The sequence below is a fragment of the Nipponia nippon genome, unplaced genomic scaffold (genome assembly GCF_047370975.1).
Source record: "Nipponia nippon isolate SJK-2023a ecotype South Korea unplaced genomic scaffold, ASM4737097v1 scaffold_4, whole genome shotgun sequence".
NCBI classification, from domain to species: domain Eukaryota; kingdom Metazoa; phylum Chordata; class Aves; order Pelecaniformes; family Threskiornithidae; genus Nipponia; species Nipponia nippon.
Window position 1 is genome coordinate 62,641,738 of NW_028262358.1, and position 17,961 is coordinate 62,659,698.

The following is a 17,961-nucleotide window of genomic DNA, read 5'->3' on the forward strand; positions in this document are numbered from 1 at the left end:
AAACCAAGGCTAAAAAAACACATGCTGTCCCAATATTTGACTACTGTTATTTGAGTAGGATCATACAGATGCTAGGATGGAAAAGGATAAGCAGTTCCCAGGTACAACAGAAGTCCTAAGGACCTGCAGAATGTCTATCACTCTATATCCTCAAGGATAACACTGCTATATACATCAGCTGTCTGATTTAGACCTACCCAATAATGCTCTCTGAAAATCACAGAATGACTGCAGTACTTTCAATGCAACACAATCATTACTTAGCCTATAAGAAACCACAAATGCTATTTCTGAACATATTAGATTTATGTACTTAAGCAGTACCTACTACAGCATATGATTGTACATATGAATATGTACAACAGGTAATTCACTTCATATTCAAAATAATGTTAAGTTATAAATTCAAGCCACAGACCCAAAGTTAAAAAATAGACAACAAAACCCACTTTTGTAAGTCCACAAATAAAGCTTTTAATAATTCAAACATTAGATCATCCATTAAATTTTTCAAGTTTGCCTGGTTTACCTCCTGAGTGTGCTCTTTATAGACTTGCAGGGGACCTTTGGTTTTAGCTGTATCCCAGATTTGCAGCGATCCATCTCCGCTAGAAGTGATCAACACGTGTTCATTATTCTCACTCCAGGTCACATCAAACAGGCCATCATTCCAGTCAAAACTAAATCGGAACAAGGAAGATATTTGTCCATGAGAAAGCACAACATAAAAGTCTGAACTAGTTACATGCAAAGACAGTATTTCTTTAAACCACCCTCTTTACCATTCTAAACAGCATTTTTATATATTTGAGCTTCCAGTAAATCTCCTCACAAGGAACTTACTTGTTATAATGTCAACTTTTACAATGGTATGCCAGAATAGGTTGATTAAGTTAAAGCATAAATGAGCCAAGGACCTTCCACACACCGAGAATGAAATCTGATTTCAGTCTTAAACTTGCCAGGCAAACAGAGACAGAAGTACTCCATGTCTCAGTCTGATCTAGTTTCTCCAGGACGTTGCTACAGAGGTAGGAGCCCTTTGTCTGTTACAACTGCGGTAAACAAAGAAATAAAACTGTTTGTGTTGGGAGAGCTCTATCCAATTCACAACACCATTAGGAAGCTGAGTCACAACGAAAAACCAACAGAAAGACAGTCATGAACATATTAAAGATCTCTACGCTCCCTTAAAAGGGCTTTCAACACACCAACAATTCATCATATGGGATCTGATACCATATATTAGTTGCTCTGCAACAACTATCAATGACTGTGCTGTTATCTGATGGTAAATATGAATTTATTTACGCCCTTTTCACTGAAGGTTCAGCTAAGCTCAGTTTAAACTTCATGGCACCCTGCAGTAATGAGGGAAAGGCACACCCCCAGAATGTTTCGATAGAGAAAATGACATAGCTTATAGCGCAGGAAGTTACAGGACTTTCTACCACAAAGTAAGTGGAGTCACTGGAAACATAGAAATGAACAGTACTAACCAGAGCACTTAGCAGAACTGACAGAGTGTTGAACAGCTTCGAAGAGTCTTGCTTTATAATTATGAACTAAAACCAGTTTCTCTGAATATGATTAACTATTTGTTAAGCATTTCTATTTCAGCCCTCTTAATCTAAACTACTGTTGTTTCAAAACTTTCTTTAAAAGAATTTTAGGTCAATGACAGTCAAGTATTAAACCCCCTCCTTCCTAACCGTTCTCTTCCTCCCATCCAGAACACAAATCAAACTCCTCTCAAACCCTTATAATACAAGATCTCCTAGGAAGGACCTCCATAGCTTTATGCAGCTTCCTGCTCTCTTTTCAGTCATAAAAATAAGTCAATGATAAAGGCATACATTTAGGTGGCAGTGCACTGTTCCTAAACAGCTAAAACTTTTAATTTCAAGCTAGGGCAGAGAGGCTGCTTTTAATTTACGTTGTCAGTTTTCTATAAAATGGTTTACACTACAGAAAGGGTACAATCCACATTACTTCCTATAACAAAATGTAAACCTAGCATTTGTATGTAATACAAATACATTCATTGGTACATAAATACAAAGACATGTATTCAGTACATACTACAGCATGGATACAATACTTTTTATGCTAACAATAACCCAAAATATTTGGGTTGTGTCTCATACTCACAGGTACATAATAAGCTTTTATCTTGCAAAAATAAAACATAAACCTGTGTTACCTCCTGAGCAGAACAATCCCAGCTTCATTTTGTTCCAGCACTGCCAGAGTTCCACAACCTAAACCAGCAAAATAAAATAAAGCATCACAACTAGTTCCCCCATGCTAAAGGACAGTACTGTCGTTCTGAGGTAGCTCCAGTGTGCAAATACAAAGGGCATCTGAACTTTAAGAGGCCAAACAACTAGTTGCATAAATAAACATCTTGTTGTCTCATGTTCTCTAAAACAGTAATTCATTTACATCAAATTGTTTTGGGCGTTTTGTTTTGTTTTTTTACTCCAGTATACCTGTAGGTGAGGTTGGAAAAGCAGCAACTCGCTTATAAAGCATAAAAGTGGGTTTTCCTCATGAGTTTTCACATTACAGATGTACCAGCACAGGGTTCCTTTTTATCTTTTTGATAACACAGCAGACGTAAAACTTTGCCGCCCCCCCCCCCCCCCCGAATCTAGTCATACAAACAGAGCTCACCAAAAAAACCCCAAGTAATTCAGTTCTGAGGAAACACACGTGGGTACTGCTTTCCCATATGACTGGGACATCGTCGAAGTAATTCCACATTTAGAAAGTTTATTTAAAATGAATGCTTTCAGGAGCAGGACTCCCACTGGAAATGAAAAAGGCCCCAATGCTGAGCACAGCTCAGCTTGCCTCTTCAGCGGGACGGCGGGGTCGCCAGGGCCTGCCCGGACACCCAGTGACTGAGACCAGAAGAGTTCAAATTTTAAGGGGAAAATACCTTCAGACACGTCATTCACATTGCCTATGTCTCCCCTACTATATTTATTCTCGACCCTATCAAACCAGCACTCCTCTGAGAGGGTCTTGTGAAAAACACCACCAAAACAGCGGGTGTGTGTTTCCGTAAGGCGGCGATCCCGGCCGGCGGGGGGCGGCGGAGGCAGGCACCCGGGGGGGGGGCGGCGGCGGAGGCAGGCACCCGGGGGGGGGGGGGGCGGCGGAGGCAGGCACCCGGGGGGGGGGGGGCGGCGGAGGCAGGCACCCGGGGGGCGGGGGGCGCCTGCTCGGCTGCTGCCCCAGCCCGCTCACAGAGAAGAGACGTTGCGCCCAAGCAGAACAGAAGCAACGGGAAGGGAAATCCCCAAACGCTTCTGCAGCCACCGGCTGTCGTTCCGGACAGCCCCGCGCGAGCCCCCGCCGGGCGCCGCCACGGGGAACGTACGTTACCGGTTACCCCCCTCCCTCCGCCCCCCGCCGCGGAGGCCCCGCCCGCACCTGCGATGCCGTAGTACTGCGCGGCGGCGCAGGCCACGCGCCCCGGCCAGTAGGGCGAGAACTCCACTGCGTAGCCGTGCAGCCCGGGCAACCGCAGGGCACCGGCGCCGCCGCCCGACGTCCCCATGGCCCCCGCCCGGGCCCCGGCCGAGGCGCTGAGGAGCCGCCGCGCCCCCGCCGCACGCACGGCCCCACGGGAAGCGCCCCGCCCGCCGGGCGCTGCTGAAGCTGCGGCGCCGCCGCCGCCGCCATCTTTGGCGATGGCAGAGGGCGGCCCGGGAGGCTGTGAGGGTGGCAGGCCGCGCCAGCCCCGTCCCTCTGGGCTGCACCGGCGGGCCCGGCTGGGGAGGGCACCGCTGCCGCCTCAGAGCCCCCCCGGGCTCTAGGGGAAGCGCTGCTGGCCCTGGGTGGCCGTCCCGCTCTGCCTGGCTCTGCCGACCGCCGCCAGAGGCCGCCGCGTCCCGCTCTGACCGACGCTGCAGGGGTGCTGGCTGCAGCCTTGGGCCTCTGTGGTTTATCCCTCCGCTGCGGCCCTGTCCTCTGACCCCTTCAGGGGAAAGCTGCAAGCTTAGGAAGGCCTGCTGGGAAATTTATTACTTGATACTGTTAGGCTGTCACACGTACCCCAGTGTGATTCGTAATTAAAGGTCATCAGGCCCAGACCAGGCCTCTGACCACTCGCTGCCCGTTTCTCATGATGAACAATTCTGCAAAATAACCTTCCGGTAAGAAGGAGATCATCAGCTCCTTGTGTATGCATCAGCTTGAATACATGAGATGTTTCAATCATAGTATAAGTATGTACGTTACCGGTCATTTTTCCTTTTAAAAAGCCCTTTTCTTGAACAGATCTGTGTATTTTATCGTTCTTCTTGTGATGCAAGTATGCTTTATGGAAGTCCTTTTATGAACAAACTCAAGTTTTCTTACACCTGTAACAACTCCGTTTTAAGTCAGTGGGAATTTTGCCTTTGAAAGGAAGGGGGGAGGTGGTTCAGGCTTAGAAAATAAATATTTGGGCAGAGCAGCAGCTGCAGCTTTTGTTATATTCTATCCTGTGTGTGATATACAGGACTTTAAAAAACAGACACAGATTATTCCGGTTGGACACAGACTGCCCTAATTAGTTACAATGACCCATCTGTGTGTAGAGATGAAAATACAAAAGTAGTATTTTGCTCATTAGGAAGGTACAGCAAAGGCAAATTAGATGATTTAATGAAGGTTACATCATGGAGCTTGGACGATAGTTATGTATTCCTGCTATTCAGCCTTATATTTAACTTAAAAATCTATTGTAAAGCCACACAAATGTCTAATTGCTTAAACTGGCACTCAAATGCAGATCGCTGAATTAAACAGTTCTACTAATTGTTTGATCTCGTGGTAAAAATGAAAACAAACATGTTTATCAAACAGCCTCCAGGATTTTAGAATAAAATCAATCCAAATTCAGTGCAAATGAAGCTCAATTTAATGTATCCTTTGGATTATCACAGCAGCTCCCAAAGCCTCACAACTGGCAATTTATAGGTGTAATATATTGACAGACATCATATGAGATCAGATTTTTTAACCCTGGGGCAAAGGAATACCTTACTGAATTGTCTGCTCCAGGCCAAATTCCACAAATTTTAGCCTCTGTGGAATCTTTTTAAATCGATGGATCTTTTCAAAATTCAAGTTACAAGACAATTTACTGAGTGTTTTTAAAGTCATTGCCCTTTGTGACTGGGATGTCAATAACAACATTTGAAGACAGACAGCCACCGCGGTGGTGCAGTAAGTAAATTTAGACACAGCCCTTTGCAAGGTGTTGCTTGGGAGTCGAGTGCTTGATGGTGTAAAGTCCAGTTCCTCTATAGACAATATTATCACTGATATATCAGAGTGTTGGAAAGGTTTCATCAAGTGCATTTTCAAATCTGGTTGATCTTTTGTAATAAGTGAAATTCCACAAAGAGGTTATGCAAACAGGAAGCAGTTCTTATCAGTGGCCCAGCTTTGTATTAAAGACAGATTAAAAGAATTTTTGTAGACATAAAGATCAAGAAGCGGATAAAAGGTTACAAGGAAGTCCTGAGAGAAGGACTAGTTCCCAAAACTTTTTTTTTTTTTTTCCCCCACAGGAAAGCTTGTGAGTTCAGATTTTGAAGATCCTTAGAAGTAGGAAGCAAAATAATATGTCAAGTGAAAGTATTTGCACAGAAGATTTCAAGGTAGAATAACAAAGAAATTAAAGCTGTTTTACAAGCAAAGAGAGAAGGGCCCAAAACCCCAAACTGTTAAACATGACTGTATTTCCTCTTCAGCCCCTGGGCAGCTGAGTAAATTCAAGAAACCTGAAGGACCACCAATCGCAGTAGCATTTTATATGCAGCTATTGAAACCGAATGATCTACCAGCCAGCTCTTTCCACCGACAAACACCAGACAGACGTATCCTGCCTGCAGCGGCAGATGGCAGCCATGTTCCACGTAAACAGTGAGAGCCCTCAGTTCTAGGAAAAAACTCCCCAACTACACTGAGATTTTTTTTCCTAACCCAAAATCACTTCAATGAATCAAACAAATTAAAGTTGCTTAGTATGTGTGTTTTAGGCTATATTTATGCTGCAGTCACTTCTCTGAGCTCAGGTCACAATCATACCCCTCATTAACATTAGAATAGGTAGTTGGATGCTTACAGCAGAATCTCCACATACAGTTCACCTTCTTTTCAGTCCGCTGAGCCCTGTTGTGTTAGAAACACACGCCCGTCATTTCCTCATCTTGCTGGCTGACAGCTAGCTTAGGTGCGAGTTGGGCTGGTAACTATCACTGCTGCATACACAAATCCTTACAAAACCCTTGCTGGTCAGCAGAAACAGTTATCAGGAAGACTCGAGTCCAAGTATTTAAAGAAGTTGTGAAAAGAGCTTTTCTACCAGAGAAAGCAGGCTGTGAGCTATTCCCCCACGTGCAAGGACAGGCAGCTTAAAACACTGAAAATACTCTGGGACTGCAGTAAACTTTTTTCTGCCTTTTATTATTGAGCCATTCATTAGGCTTCATGCTATCAACGTTTTCTTCAACAGTGAATGCTTATTGACTAATAGAAACGTGGAGATGTTCCCAGCTGAAATTCCCATACAGTCATAAAGCTGTATGAGCTGAAGCTTTAAGAAAAGCATTTTGTGTCCCAAGGTTCCTGATAAGACTGCAAAACTGGCAACAGTGAAAATAAACAAATGAAAGTAACCAAGGGAGTTGCAGGAATGAATCCAAAGGGAAAAGGCTCCCCTCATATGGGAAAAGTGAGGGTTGTGGAAGTTGGAAGGAAGAGGCAGTTAGCGTGGAGACTTTTCTGGAAGTTTAAAAGAACAAAAGAAGTGAGAGGAGGGAATGATGCTGGAGCAGAGGAAGATCCAGATGAGGCAATTTAGAAAGAAGCATGAGAGTTGTGGGGAAAGAGGGTATGAAGCAAGAACAGTGCACATTCTTCACTATGCTCGCAAGACGAGGGCTCCAAGGACACTCCTGACCGAGGAAATATCCATCCCCCAAGATGCATCTACATTGCTCCATCCGTTTCTGCTGACTGCCCTTTATGCGCACCGTGCCATAATTTCGTAAGCGGATTCCTCATGTTATTACTGTTCCATGATCAGCTGCATCCCTACACAACGGCCACCGGTCTCTCTTTACCTGCCCCTTCGTACTTAGATATTGCTTTAAATGTTCAGTGTAATCATAGATTTACCACTTTTTAAAGAGTGGCAGCTGACTGCCTCATAACAAAATATTGCCCTCTCTCTATTGAACATAAAGGCTACTTCTGATTGTCTATACTGATATACTTAGTCTAACTTTTTAGGACAATTTTGAGAAACAAGTTTTTTATTTCAGTTTAATAATTTCTACTGCTTGTGAGAGTTCTGGTCTAAAGCTTCCAGGTATTGCATTAGTTTATGTACTTTCAGTATCTCATTCAGATTTTTATATCTGCAAATTTCTTTACGTTCTTTTGGTTTTTTTACAGCCATAATTGAAGCATACTGGACTTTACACTTGCAAACTTCTTTGTCCTGCTTATCAGTGAAGAGTTTACAGTGTCTCTCCAATCTCTCATTCCTATATATTATTCTGTAGTTAAAGAAGAGGGCCTTAAAGTATGGACGAAATTCAGCATCCGTTTTAAACCCAGTATCTGTAGCAATGTATTTTAGTCCATTCTATAAAATCCATCAGCACTACCATAAACAAAATTCAAAATGCAGATTACTCTAGAATCATTTTTGTCCCTCTACTGGACACTGATGGCCATAATACATGAAAAATACAATTTGGGCAGAGTTATGTTAAATGCACATATGTTTTAAATTTCATCTCTATAAATCAGGGGACATTGGAACTACCTTTTTGGGTCTTGCATCTTGTTTACGCTAGAGTGGCTAAATCAAGCCTGTGGCATCTGTCATATGCTGTTTGTCACTCTTCAAAAATTGCATTTATATTTGCAACTAATACAGTTGGCACATTCTTGCATGTTAAAATTATGGTTAAACATAGAGGCCAATGATATATCGCTGTAAAAACATAGAACAAAGAGAGGGTCATTACTTCAACAAATTCACAGCTAACTGCTTGTTACAAGTTTTTGTCGTCAGAAAAAACAGAGCTGGAACAGGGCGAGACTGAATGGTGACTATGTGCAAACCGTCTGGTGCTAAAGATGTTAATTTTACAGCACTTGAGAAACAAGTGAACGAGGTAAGCGTACTTCTGATAACAAAGGGGTTGTTATTTTGGTTTTTAAAAAATCCTTTGAATTATTATCCCCTAATCGAACATTAAAACACAAGAGCTCCCAAATGTCTGATCACTCACTTCAAAGAGTTAACAGATTAAAAGATATGTTTTCACTTTATAAAAACGTGAGCGATTTGTGTTTGTTATTGTCCTGGTTTCGGCTGGCATAGTTAATTTTCTTGCTAGTAGCTGGCATAGTGCTGTGCTTGGGATTTAGTATGAAAATAATGTTGATAACACACTGATGTTTTAGTTGTTGCTGAGTACAGTTTACACCAGTCAAGGACTTTATCAGCTTCCCATGCTCTGCCTGGTGCACCAGAAGCTGGGAGGGGGCACAGCCAGGAGAGCTGGCCCAGACTGGCCACAGGGCTACGCCATACCCTATGGCGTCACGCTCGGTATATAAGCATGCCAGGGAGTTGGCCGGGGGGCAGCGATCGCTGCTCGGGGACAGGCTGGGCATCGGTCGGCGGGTGGTGAGCAATTGCCTTGTGCGTCACTTGTTTTGTTTATTCTTTCATTAGTAGTAGCAGTAGCAGTAGCTTCTCTTCCTTTGCTGTCCCATGAAACTGCCTTTATCTCAGCCCACAAGTTTTACTTTTTTTTTCTGATTCTCTCCCCGACCCCACGGGGGGAAGCGAGCGAGCGGCTGTGTGGTGCTTAGTTGCCGACTGGGGTTAAACCACAACAGTTATTCAACAGCATTTTGATTTTTTTCCCCCCCCAGTTTAGGGCCCAACCTCACTCCCAGCCAAATCAATAGAAAAACTATCTTGAATTTGGAACAGACACGGTGCTAATAACGAAGGAAGCCTCGTAAGCGAGTAACGCTAAGTGGAATAGCATGCTGCTTCCGTCTCCCTTCGGTCTGAGACTTCCTTCTGCGCTTGACAAACACGGGCTGTTCTCGAGAACAACAGAGGCACATTGTTCTTGCTTCCTGTAAGGTGATGTAACTGCAATGCTGAATGGATTAACACTGATTCTGCATTTTGTGGAAAACGACATTATTTAGGAAAACACTGATTGCCATTCAGACTGTGGCAAGGAACAGTACCCTACTGTATCTGGCAGATTAGCAAATATTAACTTTTCCCTGTAAATTAGTCTTTAGTTTGCTTGTCATCTTCCCACCCCATTTACCCATTTCTTATCAGCAGAAGCAAATGCCAGGCGTATCTCGTCGAAAAAGGGGACTGCTGAAGGCAAAAGCAAACAGAGCTACTGAAGGTACTGCAGTGACTAATCTTTCTAATTATTCCAGAACTGATCCTCTGTCTACAGAAGTCATGGAAAACAATGATACAGGAGCAAGCTTCGTGCGGACAAGCTGATTAGCCTTAACGAGATCAATTTTAACAGGATGAACCTACTGATAGGACATAGAAACATAACTATAAATATGTAGAGTAGTATGTCTAATAATATATAAATAATATGTATAATAATTCTATTTTTCCTTCTTTTCTCCTGTGCCTAATAAAAAAATATTGAATAAATCATCCAGTTTCACAGTATTTCTGTTCAAAAAGCAGACTGCAGAGGTCTCAATGTCATTTCCTTTTCAAATCCATTTTGAATTCCTTGGCGATTCACTCTTGACCTGCCAATAATCTGGAAGTTTGGGGTTCTCCCTTCATAGTACGTATTGTTTCAGATGTCAAAGGACGTTTTCCTCTTCCTCGACTGGGTGGCCTGCCCCTACGAAGTTAGCCCAGCTTTTGGCCACGTGCTAGTTATTCCAACTAGTTTGCTCTTCCGTGAAGAAATATCGTTGCCGATGACCAAACGCTGGGCTGTTCTCGACAGGCCAACGCCGGGTGAACCCAGGAAACCGGCGTATCGACTCGGCAGCGCGGGGCGGTTCCCCAGCTTCCAGGCGCAGCCCCCGGGCAGCCGCCGCCAGCCGGAGGAGCCCCGCGGCCCCGCTGGGAGCAGCCGGGAGCGGCGGGGGCGCCGCGGGGCGGGGCCGTTCGCGGGCGGAGGCGGAGGCGGGGTCGGGGGGCGGCGCCCGGCGCTGGGGCCGCCTCAGGCCGCGGCTCCGCAGCTGTCGCCGGGCCGAGGCGGGGGCGCCGGAGAGCGGTCCCACAAGTGGTTCCTCCCCGCGGCCGAGTAATTTCGCCCCGGGAAGCGGAGCGGCCGGAGGAAGAGCGAGGTCCCCGGGGCGGCCGGAGGAGGAGGTCGGGCTGCCGGGGGTGGGCTCGCCGGGCAGTCCCCGCAGGTGCGGGGGAGAAGGGAGCGGCGCGCCATGGTGCCGGCGGCAGACGCCGAGGGAGGCTGTGCTCGTCTCCCCGCCGCCGGCAGCCTTCGCTAGCGCCCGAGGGGGAGCCCCTCGCTGCAGCCCGGCCGCCTCCCCTCCAGCAGCTCGGTGGGACCGTTCCGGGGCGGGCGGCGCGGCATGGCATCCGCCTAACCCCGGCCAGCGCAGCGGAACCCGGGACGCGCCGCGGCGGCGGCGGTGGCTGCTCCTCCGCCGCCGGGATGAGCGACAGCAGCGAGGGGATCATCAGCTTGCCGGTGCCCAGCCCTCCCGGCGGCGGCCCCCCCTGCGAGGAGGTGCTCGGCCGGCGGGCGCAAGGGGCCGACGGCGGCGCCCGCAGCCTCCTGCCCGACTTGGCCGCGCCGCCGCCCGGCGCCCTCTGGGCTGAGGACGGTGCCGCCGCCGGCGGCCCGGGCACCGCGGCGCGGGCCAAGGGTGGCGGCCGGCGGACCGCCGTCACCTACGTGATCAACGAGGCGAGCCAGGGGCCGCTGCTGGCGGCGGAGAGCGGCGCCCTGCAGAGCCTGCGGGAGGCGTGCGAGGCGGTGGGGGCCGCGCTGGAGACCCTGCACTTCGGCAAGCTGGACTTCGGCGAGACGGCGGTGCTGGACCGCTTCTACAACGCAGGTGAGCGCGACCTGCCGGGGCTGACCGCCGCCGCGGGAGCGGCTCGGCCCGGGCTCGCCGCCGCCTCCCTGGCCCGGGCCGCCCCGGGTTCACCGCGGGGCGGCGGGAGCAGGCGCCGGCCTGCCCGGCCGCGGGGTCGGCTGCGGCCGCGGAGCCCTCGGGGGGCCGAGCCCCGGGCTGCCCCCGGCCGTCGGGGACGGCCTTCGGGGGGGACGCGGCGGGGCAAAAGTGCGTCAGGGCCTTTGTTTTGTCCCCCCGGTGTCTTGCGGAGAAGAAACTCTGTCAGCAAGCGTGCCGTGAATCGGCGCTGCTCAGCGCTTGCGATCGTCACCTGCGGATGGGACACGACCCGGCTGTGGCCTCCCCGCGGGGCGCAGGGATGCAGGTTTTGACTAACGCCGGGCTCTGGCCGAAACAGGCAGGAGCTGCGAGGCCCCGGGGGCTTTGGAAAGTGAATTTGGCACCAGCCGGGTAGCTCAACAGTTTCTGTGTGCTGGCACGGTCTCTGGGACGCTCTCCGTCTTCATGCTTGGAAGTTTGCGCTTCAGATATTGGTTGCATAAAAAATTGGCAGTGGATGGGCTTGAAAAAAGAGCGGAGCACACCAATCTGGGTGGTTGGCACGAGTGCCCCGTGCTGCATCCTCTCACCCCGGTTTGCCAACTTGCCTAGCGATGAGATTGTAACACCCTCGTGTGCAGGTGTGGTGACCCGAGGTTGCGTGTTATGATTTACCTGGCCCCATTTTTAAAAATAATAACAAAAGCTTCCCCCGTCTTTTTTTATTTTATTGACAGATATATGGCATGAATATAGAATAAAAAAGTCTGCTTACTAGATTTGTAAAGACTTCATACAACTAAAATTATGGTACTGAATTGATGTCTTTTTGCCTTAAAAAAAAAAAAAAATCAGAAGTGGGATATTGCCCTGACCTACAATTTTCAGCTTATTGTGTGGCATGGTTTTTGCGTATGTGAAATACAGGCAAAAAAATGAGTATTTAAAAAGTTTTGGCTGATATTGTAGTTTCTTCCTCTCCTGGGGGGGGGTGGTGGAATCCAAACCCCAAAAAATCAAAACACACACAAATCCCCAAAAAAACTGGTGGGATTCTAGCCGGTTTCCACAAAAGGCTCTCCAGCACGGCCATGCATACACGTCATCTCTTTGAAACTCCGCAAGCTTTTCCCCCTGGACTGCTGCTTTCGGTTCAGTGAGGTGGGCGATTCTGAAGCCTGCCGTCGAGCTCGTTCCTTCTGCCTCTTGCGGAGCTGTGTCGTCGTCAAAAGTCAGAGGAGCTGTCCTCACAGATGGAAATGGGAGGGCCACGGAGCTTCATTCCTATGCTCTCCACGCGCCGATAAGAGGGACTTCAGATTTCAAGCACCCTGACGGCTCTCTTTCCAGGACAGGTGAAACCTGGGAGTCCCTTTTGGTCCTGTTGTAGCAGCTGTCGTGTAGTGAGGCTCAGAGTTGAATTATCCATGTTTTCGTGCCTCTTACGTTGGTTAATTTTTAGACTCTGAGCTGTGCAATAGGCGGGGTCTCGGTAGTTCACGGGGGCTTTTCTTGTAATGGGAGATTTGACTTGAAGCGGGCCCCTTTTAAATCTGGCAGTAGGTGCTTGGCGTACAGTGCTACATAACTGCACACTTATGTAATATAATTTGCTTATTTCAATGGCTTTTGAGCAAACTGTAAATGTGAAAACATTACCTTTTCTTTCAGTACTGTTTGGCTGTGGGAATTTAGTCAAAGTATTGCAAAAGAGGAAAAATACTTTGGCATTCTGCTTTAGTAGCAAAGCCCATAAACATGTAAAGAACCAGGAGAGAAACATCCAGCTCCTGGACTGAAGAGAGCAGGATGGAAAAGTTTGTGTCTGCTCCTCATAGACTCTGACTCGTCAACTCAGACAGTGCATAAACCAGCTGCGATCCCAAAACTACATTGTGCTGCTGGCTCTAAGGTTGAACTTAGGTCTAGAAGGGTCTGTGAGTTTTCATACTTGTTTCTTTATTCTTGTTGCATTTTATACACTCTCTATCTATATATATTTAAGAACTAGTTGTTCTCCAGAAACTTGAAGCTAGTGAAAAAATGGCTCTCAGGTTAGGAGCAGAACAGCATTAAAGAGTAGAAGCTGTGTAAGTTGAAGAATGCAGATGGGGAGCAGTGTAGGGAGCAAAACAAAAACAGTCATGGAGGGTGTAACTATTGCACTGATTTCTCTTTTTTAACTGCTTTAACAGAGTGTGTGTGTGTGAGCATTTTTAGGTGACCTAAACTCCTTCCCTATTCCCCTTCTTGTCCTCTCTCTTGCTGTGTGCTTTCAGCGATCAAAGATGGTATTAGTAACATTGATAAAGAATGTCTGCACACAATAATATAGTGCATGACTATAGTACAGCATAACTGAATGTCAAGAATTTAGCAGTAAAAGTACTTTCAAATTAAGTAATGGTTAATGGGTCGTATTCAAGGTATCAGGTCTTACTGGACTCCGTGTAAGGGCCAGCTAAGTTACAAGAGTGATGTGATTTCATGAAGGTTTGGAAAATCAAGCTTGTAACTGTGAATGAAATAAAACAATAAAATTCTCAACTCTTGTAATGCATCTAAATCAACTGTGATTTGGGGGGGAGAGAGCTACAGTATAACGTATCTGTCCATCATCAATAGATGATTCCTTTTTAATATCTTGTTTCTGCTTTGTACAACATAGTTGGAACTCGTGGTGATCTCTGATGTAGGTTCATTTTATGCCTTTCACTGCTTCAAAGAGAACTTCAAGGAGTATTAAGTAAAATGTAATCTCAGATGTAAATACTCATCATCCGCTCTAAATGTAGATTAGCCTACTAATAATCTTCTTCTGCCAGCTTCAGTCAACTGATGGTCCTTAAATGCTGAGACATAATTAGCAATGCATATGATTAGTGGGTAGATCTCAGATATGTATAATTGCACTATTCAAGCACCAAATATTAAGAATGAGCCTATTCTAGCATTTCTGCTTGCATGGTTTAAATTCTGCTTCATTTCAGAAAAAAAAAAAATTGCTTCTTGAGAAGCAAGTGTCCGATCAGCCCTAGAAACTGTTGGAAAAGTGTCTGACAAAAATAGATTTTTCACGATTTACCACATTTTCCTCCACTTAAAGAGACAGTAAGGTGAGGAGAGAAAAATCTAGTCCAATTTCTTGCAAAACTTGATGTATCTGGATTTGATCAGCTGTCTCAAAAGCTTTTTTCCCTCCATTAAGAGGATACTTAGTGGTTTTCTTTTCTGTTCTCCCCCGCCCCCTTCCATCTCCCCTCCAGTTGTATTAGCCTGCTGTAGGTGAACTGCAGGTCTCTCAAATTCGGCTTAATTTCTAAACAGTTCAGGAATGTTTAAAGACCCAGGCAATTAGAGACATGCCAAAATACAGCAGGGAAACCGTTCTACAATGCAGTAGATAGTCATGGTGTTTTAAAAGTTACTATAACCATTGATACTTGTAATTAAATGGTATTTTCTCTACATTATAATGACCAGATCTGCATATCCTGTTGATTTTTTTTTTTTTTTCTCTAATTGCTCCGTTCGTTTTGAAAACTGAGCCGTGAGTGAGTATAAAGTACTTAAGAGTTTGTTTGGCTTAGGTAAGCATTCATTTTTTTCTTTCCCATCCTTTTTAGGCAATTGAAATTAGGATGATTTGCTTTCTGTGTAGATCTTTACACAGTCATTTTATATTACACAAATGCATCAAGGACTAGCTGAACAGAGTGTTTTAGAAAAAGAAAAAAGGTAAAAGTACTGTAAAAGGGGAAAAAAATAACATGAATTGGTAATCTGGGTCAGCTCTTCATGGGAGGGAGGTGCTCTAAATCAAGCTAATTTCTTCACACAGGCTTTTAGGATTAGGCAGGTTTTTGTCGATTAACGAAATATCTCTTTTGACTTGTAATCTGGCATTTACTTTTAAATTGTTTTGATTTTAAAGAGCAGGGTAAGTTAGGGGGGAGAGTGTTTGGTTGACTAGCAAGGCAAGTGATGTATCAATGTCAAAACCAGGATAACTGATAAAGAGGGGTTTTGGAATGACCTGTAGAGTACAGTACTGTAAAGGTGGAAGTTGTGCTGTTTCTTCTTGAAGAGGTCAGTAATCTCGTATTTTGGGGGAGATACACCTTATGGAGTTACAGAGAAACGTTATTGGAAATTTGTCTTATTCTGGAGTGCCTTGCATCCTCTTGGGGAGGAGCTTCACCTTACAAAGAAGTAAAATTAATTTTTTGGAAGAATGGTAATTTGTCAGAAGCACAGTATCAAGCATTCTGACCTTTGTGTACAAGCTCAGAGGGACCAATGGAAGATAAGAAAGATCACAGTTGGTGACTGAGGAGAACCCGGGTGCTCTAATCTGTACAGTCACTTGTCTTAGGATGGTTCTCAAGCTAAACAGCTTGACCGATGTGCTTGTCGTACAGATCTCTCCTTGTAACTTTAATGTTGTGTTTTACTAGGGAATTTGCTTTTCTTCAGCTGCTTATGCTCAAGTTTTATGAATCAATAGCCCTTATGATACTATTTTGTACTAACATCGTTGTGTGGGGCTATTCCCCGTAACAGCAATGGTTGACTAAAATAGAGTTCATCAGATAACAGGTAATAAAATGGGTTCAGCCTCTTATCGTTGTTTCTAGAATTCAGCATCGTTGCTTTTAGAATTCATGCAGGCTTGGGCTAGAAATTGTCAGTGTCAGCTTACTGGGCTTAGAAACATATTGTGCAATGTGCTTGGGGAGAATCTTGGCATGCAAAATGACTGAATCTTCAGAGAGCCAGTACAAGCACTTGCGTGAAAGTGAACTTCGTTGGGAAGGTGTTCTACACCTAAATTGTTTCTGCAGACTTTACAGAGTGTTTGTGGATTGTGCGTTTATAAACATTTACAGGCACACAGAAATGCAGGGGAGCAGTATCAGGGTTCAACTGCATTCTTGCAGTTTCTTCCTATTTTTCTCTAAATAAGCTAAATTATATGATGCTAAATTGTTTTTTGAAGTGATTTATGCCTTTATATAAATTTCCTGGAAGTCCCGTGATTGTGACACACTAACGCAGGCTCTCCTCTTAAAGCCAAAAGAGGTGATGTTATTATCAAAACTGATGTTCTTGGTTCTAGCAGTTGATGTAAACGTTTTCCCTGCTAAAAAAGAAAAAAGGCATGCTTCCTACCATATTAACTGTTTGTAGGAGCAAAAAAAAAAAAAACCAAACCACTACCAGAGAGAGTAACTGCAAGCTTTATTCTACTCCACATTGTCTCTCAGAACAATTAGGGTTTTTTCACCACCTTTTTCTCTGTACTTCCTGATTATTATTTTTTTCATTTCACTAACAGTTTTGTCAGACACTTGAAATACTGCACATGGTTTCTGTCATTATGTAGCACTTGCATCCATCACTTACTTTACTTTTTTGACAACTGCCCCATTCCCCCAGGAGCTGCTGAATCACCACTGCTGTTTCTGTAGCAGCATGACTGGGGAATCCCTGTTCCAAATAATAGTTCTTGTTATGTAGCAGAAGAAATTATCCTGATGCATTATTCTTGCCCAGTTTCAGAGTCAAGGGCAACTATGGGGGGGGGGGGGGGGGGAAGTCGAGTTTCTCTAGTTTCCATGTCAGTGGAACTCATGTTGAAAGAGCTTTGCATTTCAGCAGCACTATGTTGCAAGTGATGAGTTGGAGCAAGAAATGCCGAGTAATTTAATAACGCAGATGGTGTGCAGAATAGAGTTGATGATTATAGCTATACTTTCAAGATAGACATGTCAGGGATGTGAGGTATTATGAGTGCAGAATCTTCGTGTCTGAATGCGTAACGTATATTGTAACATTTAAATGGGGTGGATTATAAAGCTCCTTTTGACTCTGGATATTGATTCTGGACTCTATTAGAAGGCAGCATTAAAAACCTAAAACAAATGCATGGCACATCTTCAACATAAAACACTATTTCATTCTAAATCACCTGAATGTGATCTACATCTACGACAAAAATTATGATGATGAGTCTGGGGAAAAAAAAAAATAATCCTAATATAAAGTTTCCTTTGTTCATAGTTAGTCCTAGTGGAGAACTTCTGAATTTATGAAGAAATTATGGGATTTGAAACAACACATTCACAAATACTTCCATTGCTGGACCAGCTGTAAATTTTAAAACCAGATTCCAGTATTGGTACTGTATGCATGACTTCCATCAGGCTACTTGTCAATAGGTGACTGGAAGACTTAATATCCCATCAGTTTCTGTATGAAGTAGGAGGAGCACAGCAGATATATGGAGGGCATGTATGGAGTGGATGTATGTGGGCTGTGAGACCTGGCTTCTCTTTCTTAGTCTGACTTAGTCACTGGCCCGTCAGCAGTTTGTAGCTCTGCTGTGCAGCAAGAGCTTCCTGGGGCCTCTGCCCCAGCTGAGAGGCTTGTACAGCATCTGGCATGGGTGCCCTGGGCACAGAAGCCCTGATGCCAGTGTGAATTTCCAGCCATCTCTATAATGGAAATGATATTAAGGGTATGCTCTTGCAGTGCTTGTTTACTAAATCTCCCAGTGATATCAGTGAGACACCTGCATAGACAATCCACATCCAGACTTTTGTTGGATTATTAGAAGTTACAGGCTTTTGACGTGCTACCTTCTCTATTAAGTGCATCAGGGTGTTAGAGCTAGTTTTCAAATCCTATGTGCTGCATAGTATTTGAAGTGGTGGGAGAAATGCAGGTTATGAAATTATTAGGGTCTCTTAAAATACAGTAAATACGTAAAACTCATTG

At 45.2% G+C, this 17,961-nt stretch overlaps 2 protein-coding genes and 1 long non-coding RNA gene across 9 annotated transcripts in view; 2 read left to right on the forward strand and 1 right to left on the reverse strand.

Annotated features, from left to right (window-relative positions):
* Positions 1–3,703, reverse strand: part of PEX7 (peroxisomal biogenesis factor 7) — a 48,073-nt gene extending 44,370 nt beyond the window's left edge. The window contains exons 1-4 of one of the 3 annotated variants that reach the window (XM_087774953.1): positions 3,442–3,522; positions 2,204–2,261; positions 929–1,055; positions 530–680 (exon numbers count right to left, since the gene is read on the reverse strand). In XM_087774953.1, coding sequence (XP_087631079.1) covers positions 530–680; positions 929–990 — 213 coding nt within the window. In that variant the 5' untranslated portion in view covers positions 991–1,055; positions 2,204–2,261; positions 3,442–3,522. Of the gene's footprint in view, positions 1–529; positions 681–928; positions 1,056–2,203; positions 2,262–3,441 lie in introns of all 3 variants that reach the window. The other 2 variants (XM_087774952.1, XM_087774951.1) reach the window with 2 other exon arrangements.
* Positions 3,704–3,709: 6 nt separating this feature from the next.
* On the forward strand, positions 3,710–9,663 carry LOC148053337 (uncharacterized). 4 transcript variants are annotated; one of them, XR_015708270.1, is made up of 3 exons: positions 3,710–4,238; positions 5,571–5,660; positions 5,754–9,663. It is a non-coding gene; the product is annotated as an uncharacterized LOC148053337 (long non-coding RNA). The 4 variants fall into 4 exon arrangements; XR_015708267.1 differs by having other exon boundaries at positions 3,710–4,166; XR_015708269.1 differs by having other exon boundaries at positions 3,710–4,166; positions 5,571–8,192; positions 8,962–9,662.
* A 609-nt stretch (positions 9,664–10,272) lies between these two features.
* MAP3K5 (mitogen-activated protein kinase kinase kinase 5) overlaps positions 10,273–17,961 on the forward strand; it is a 107,055-nt gene continuing 99,366 nt past the window's right edge. For both annotated transcript variants that reach the window (XM_087777412.1, XM_087777413.1), the window contains exon 1: positions 10,273–11,121. In XM_087777412.1, the coding sequence (XP_087633538.1) occupies positions 10,716–11,121 (406 nt within the window). In that variant the 5' untranslated portion in view covers positions 10,273–10,715. The remainder of the gene's footprint in view (positions 11,122–17,961) is intronic.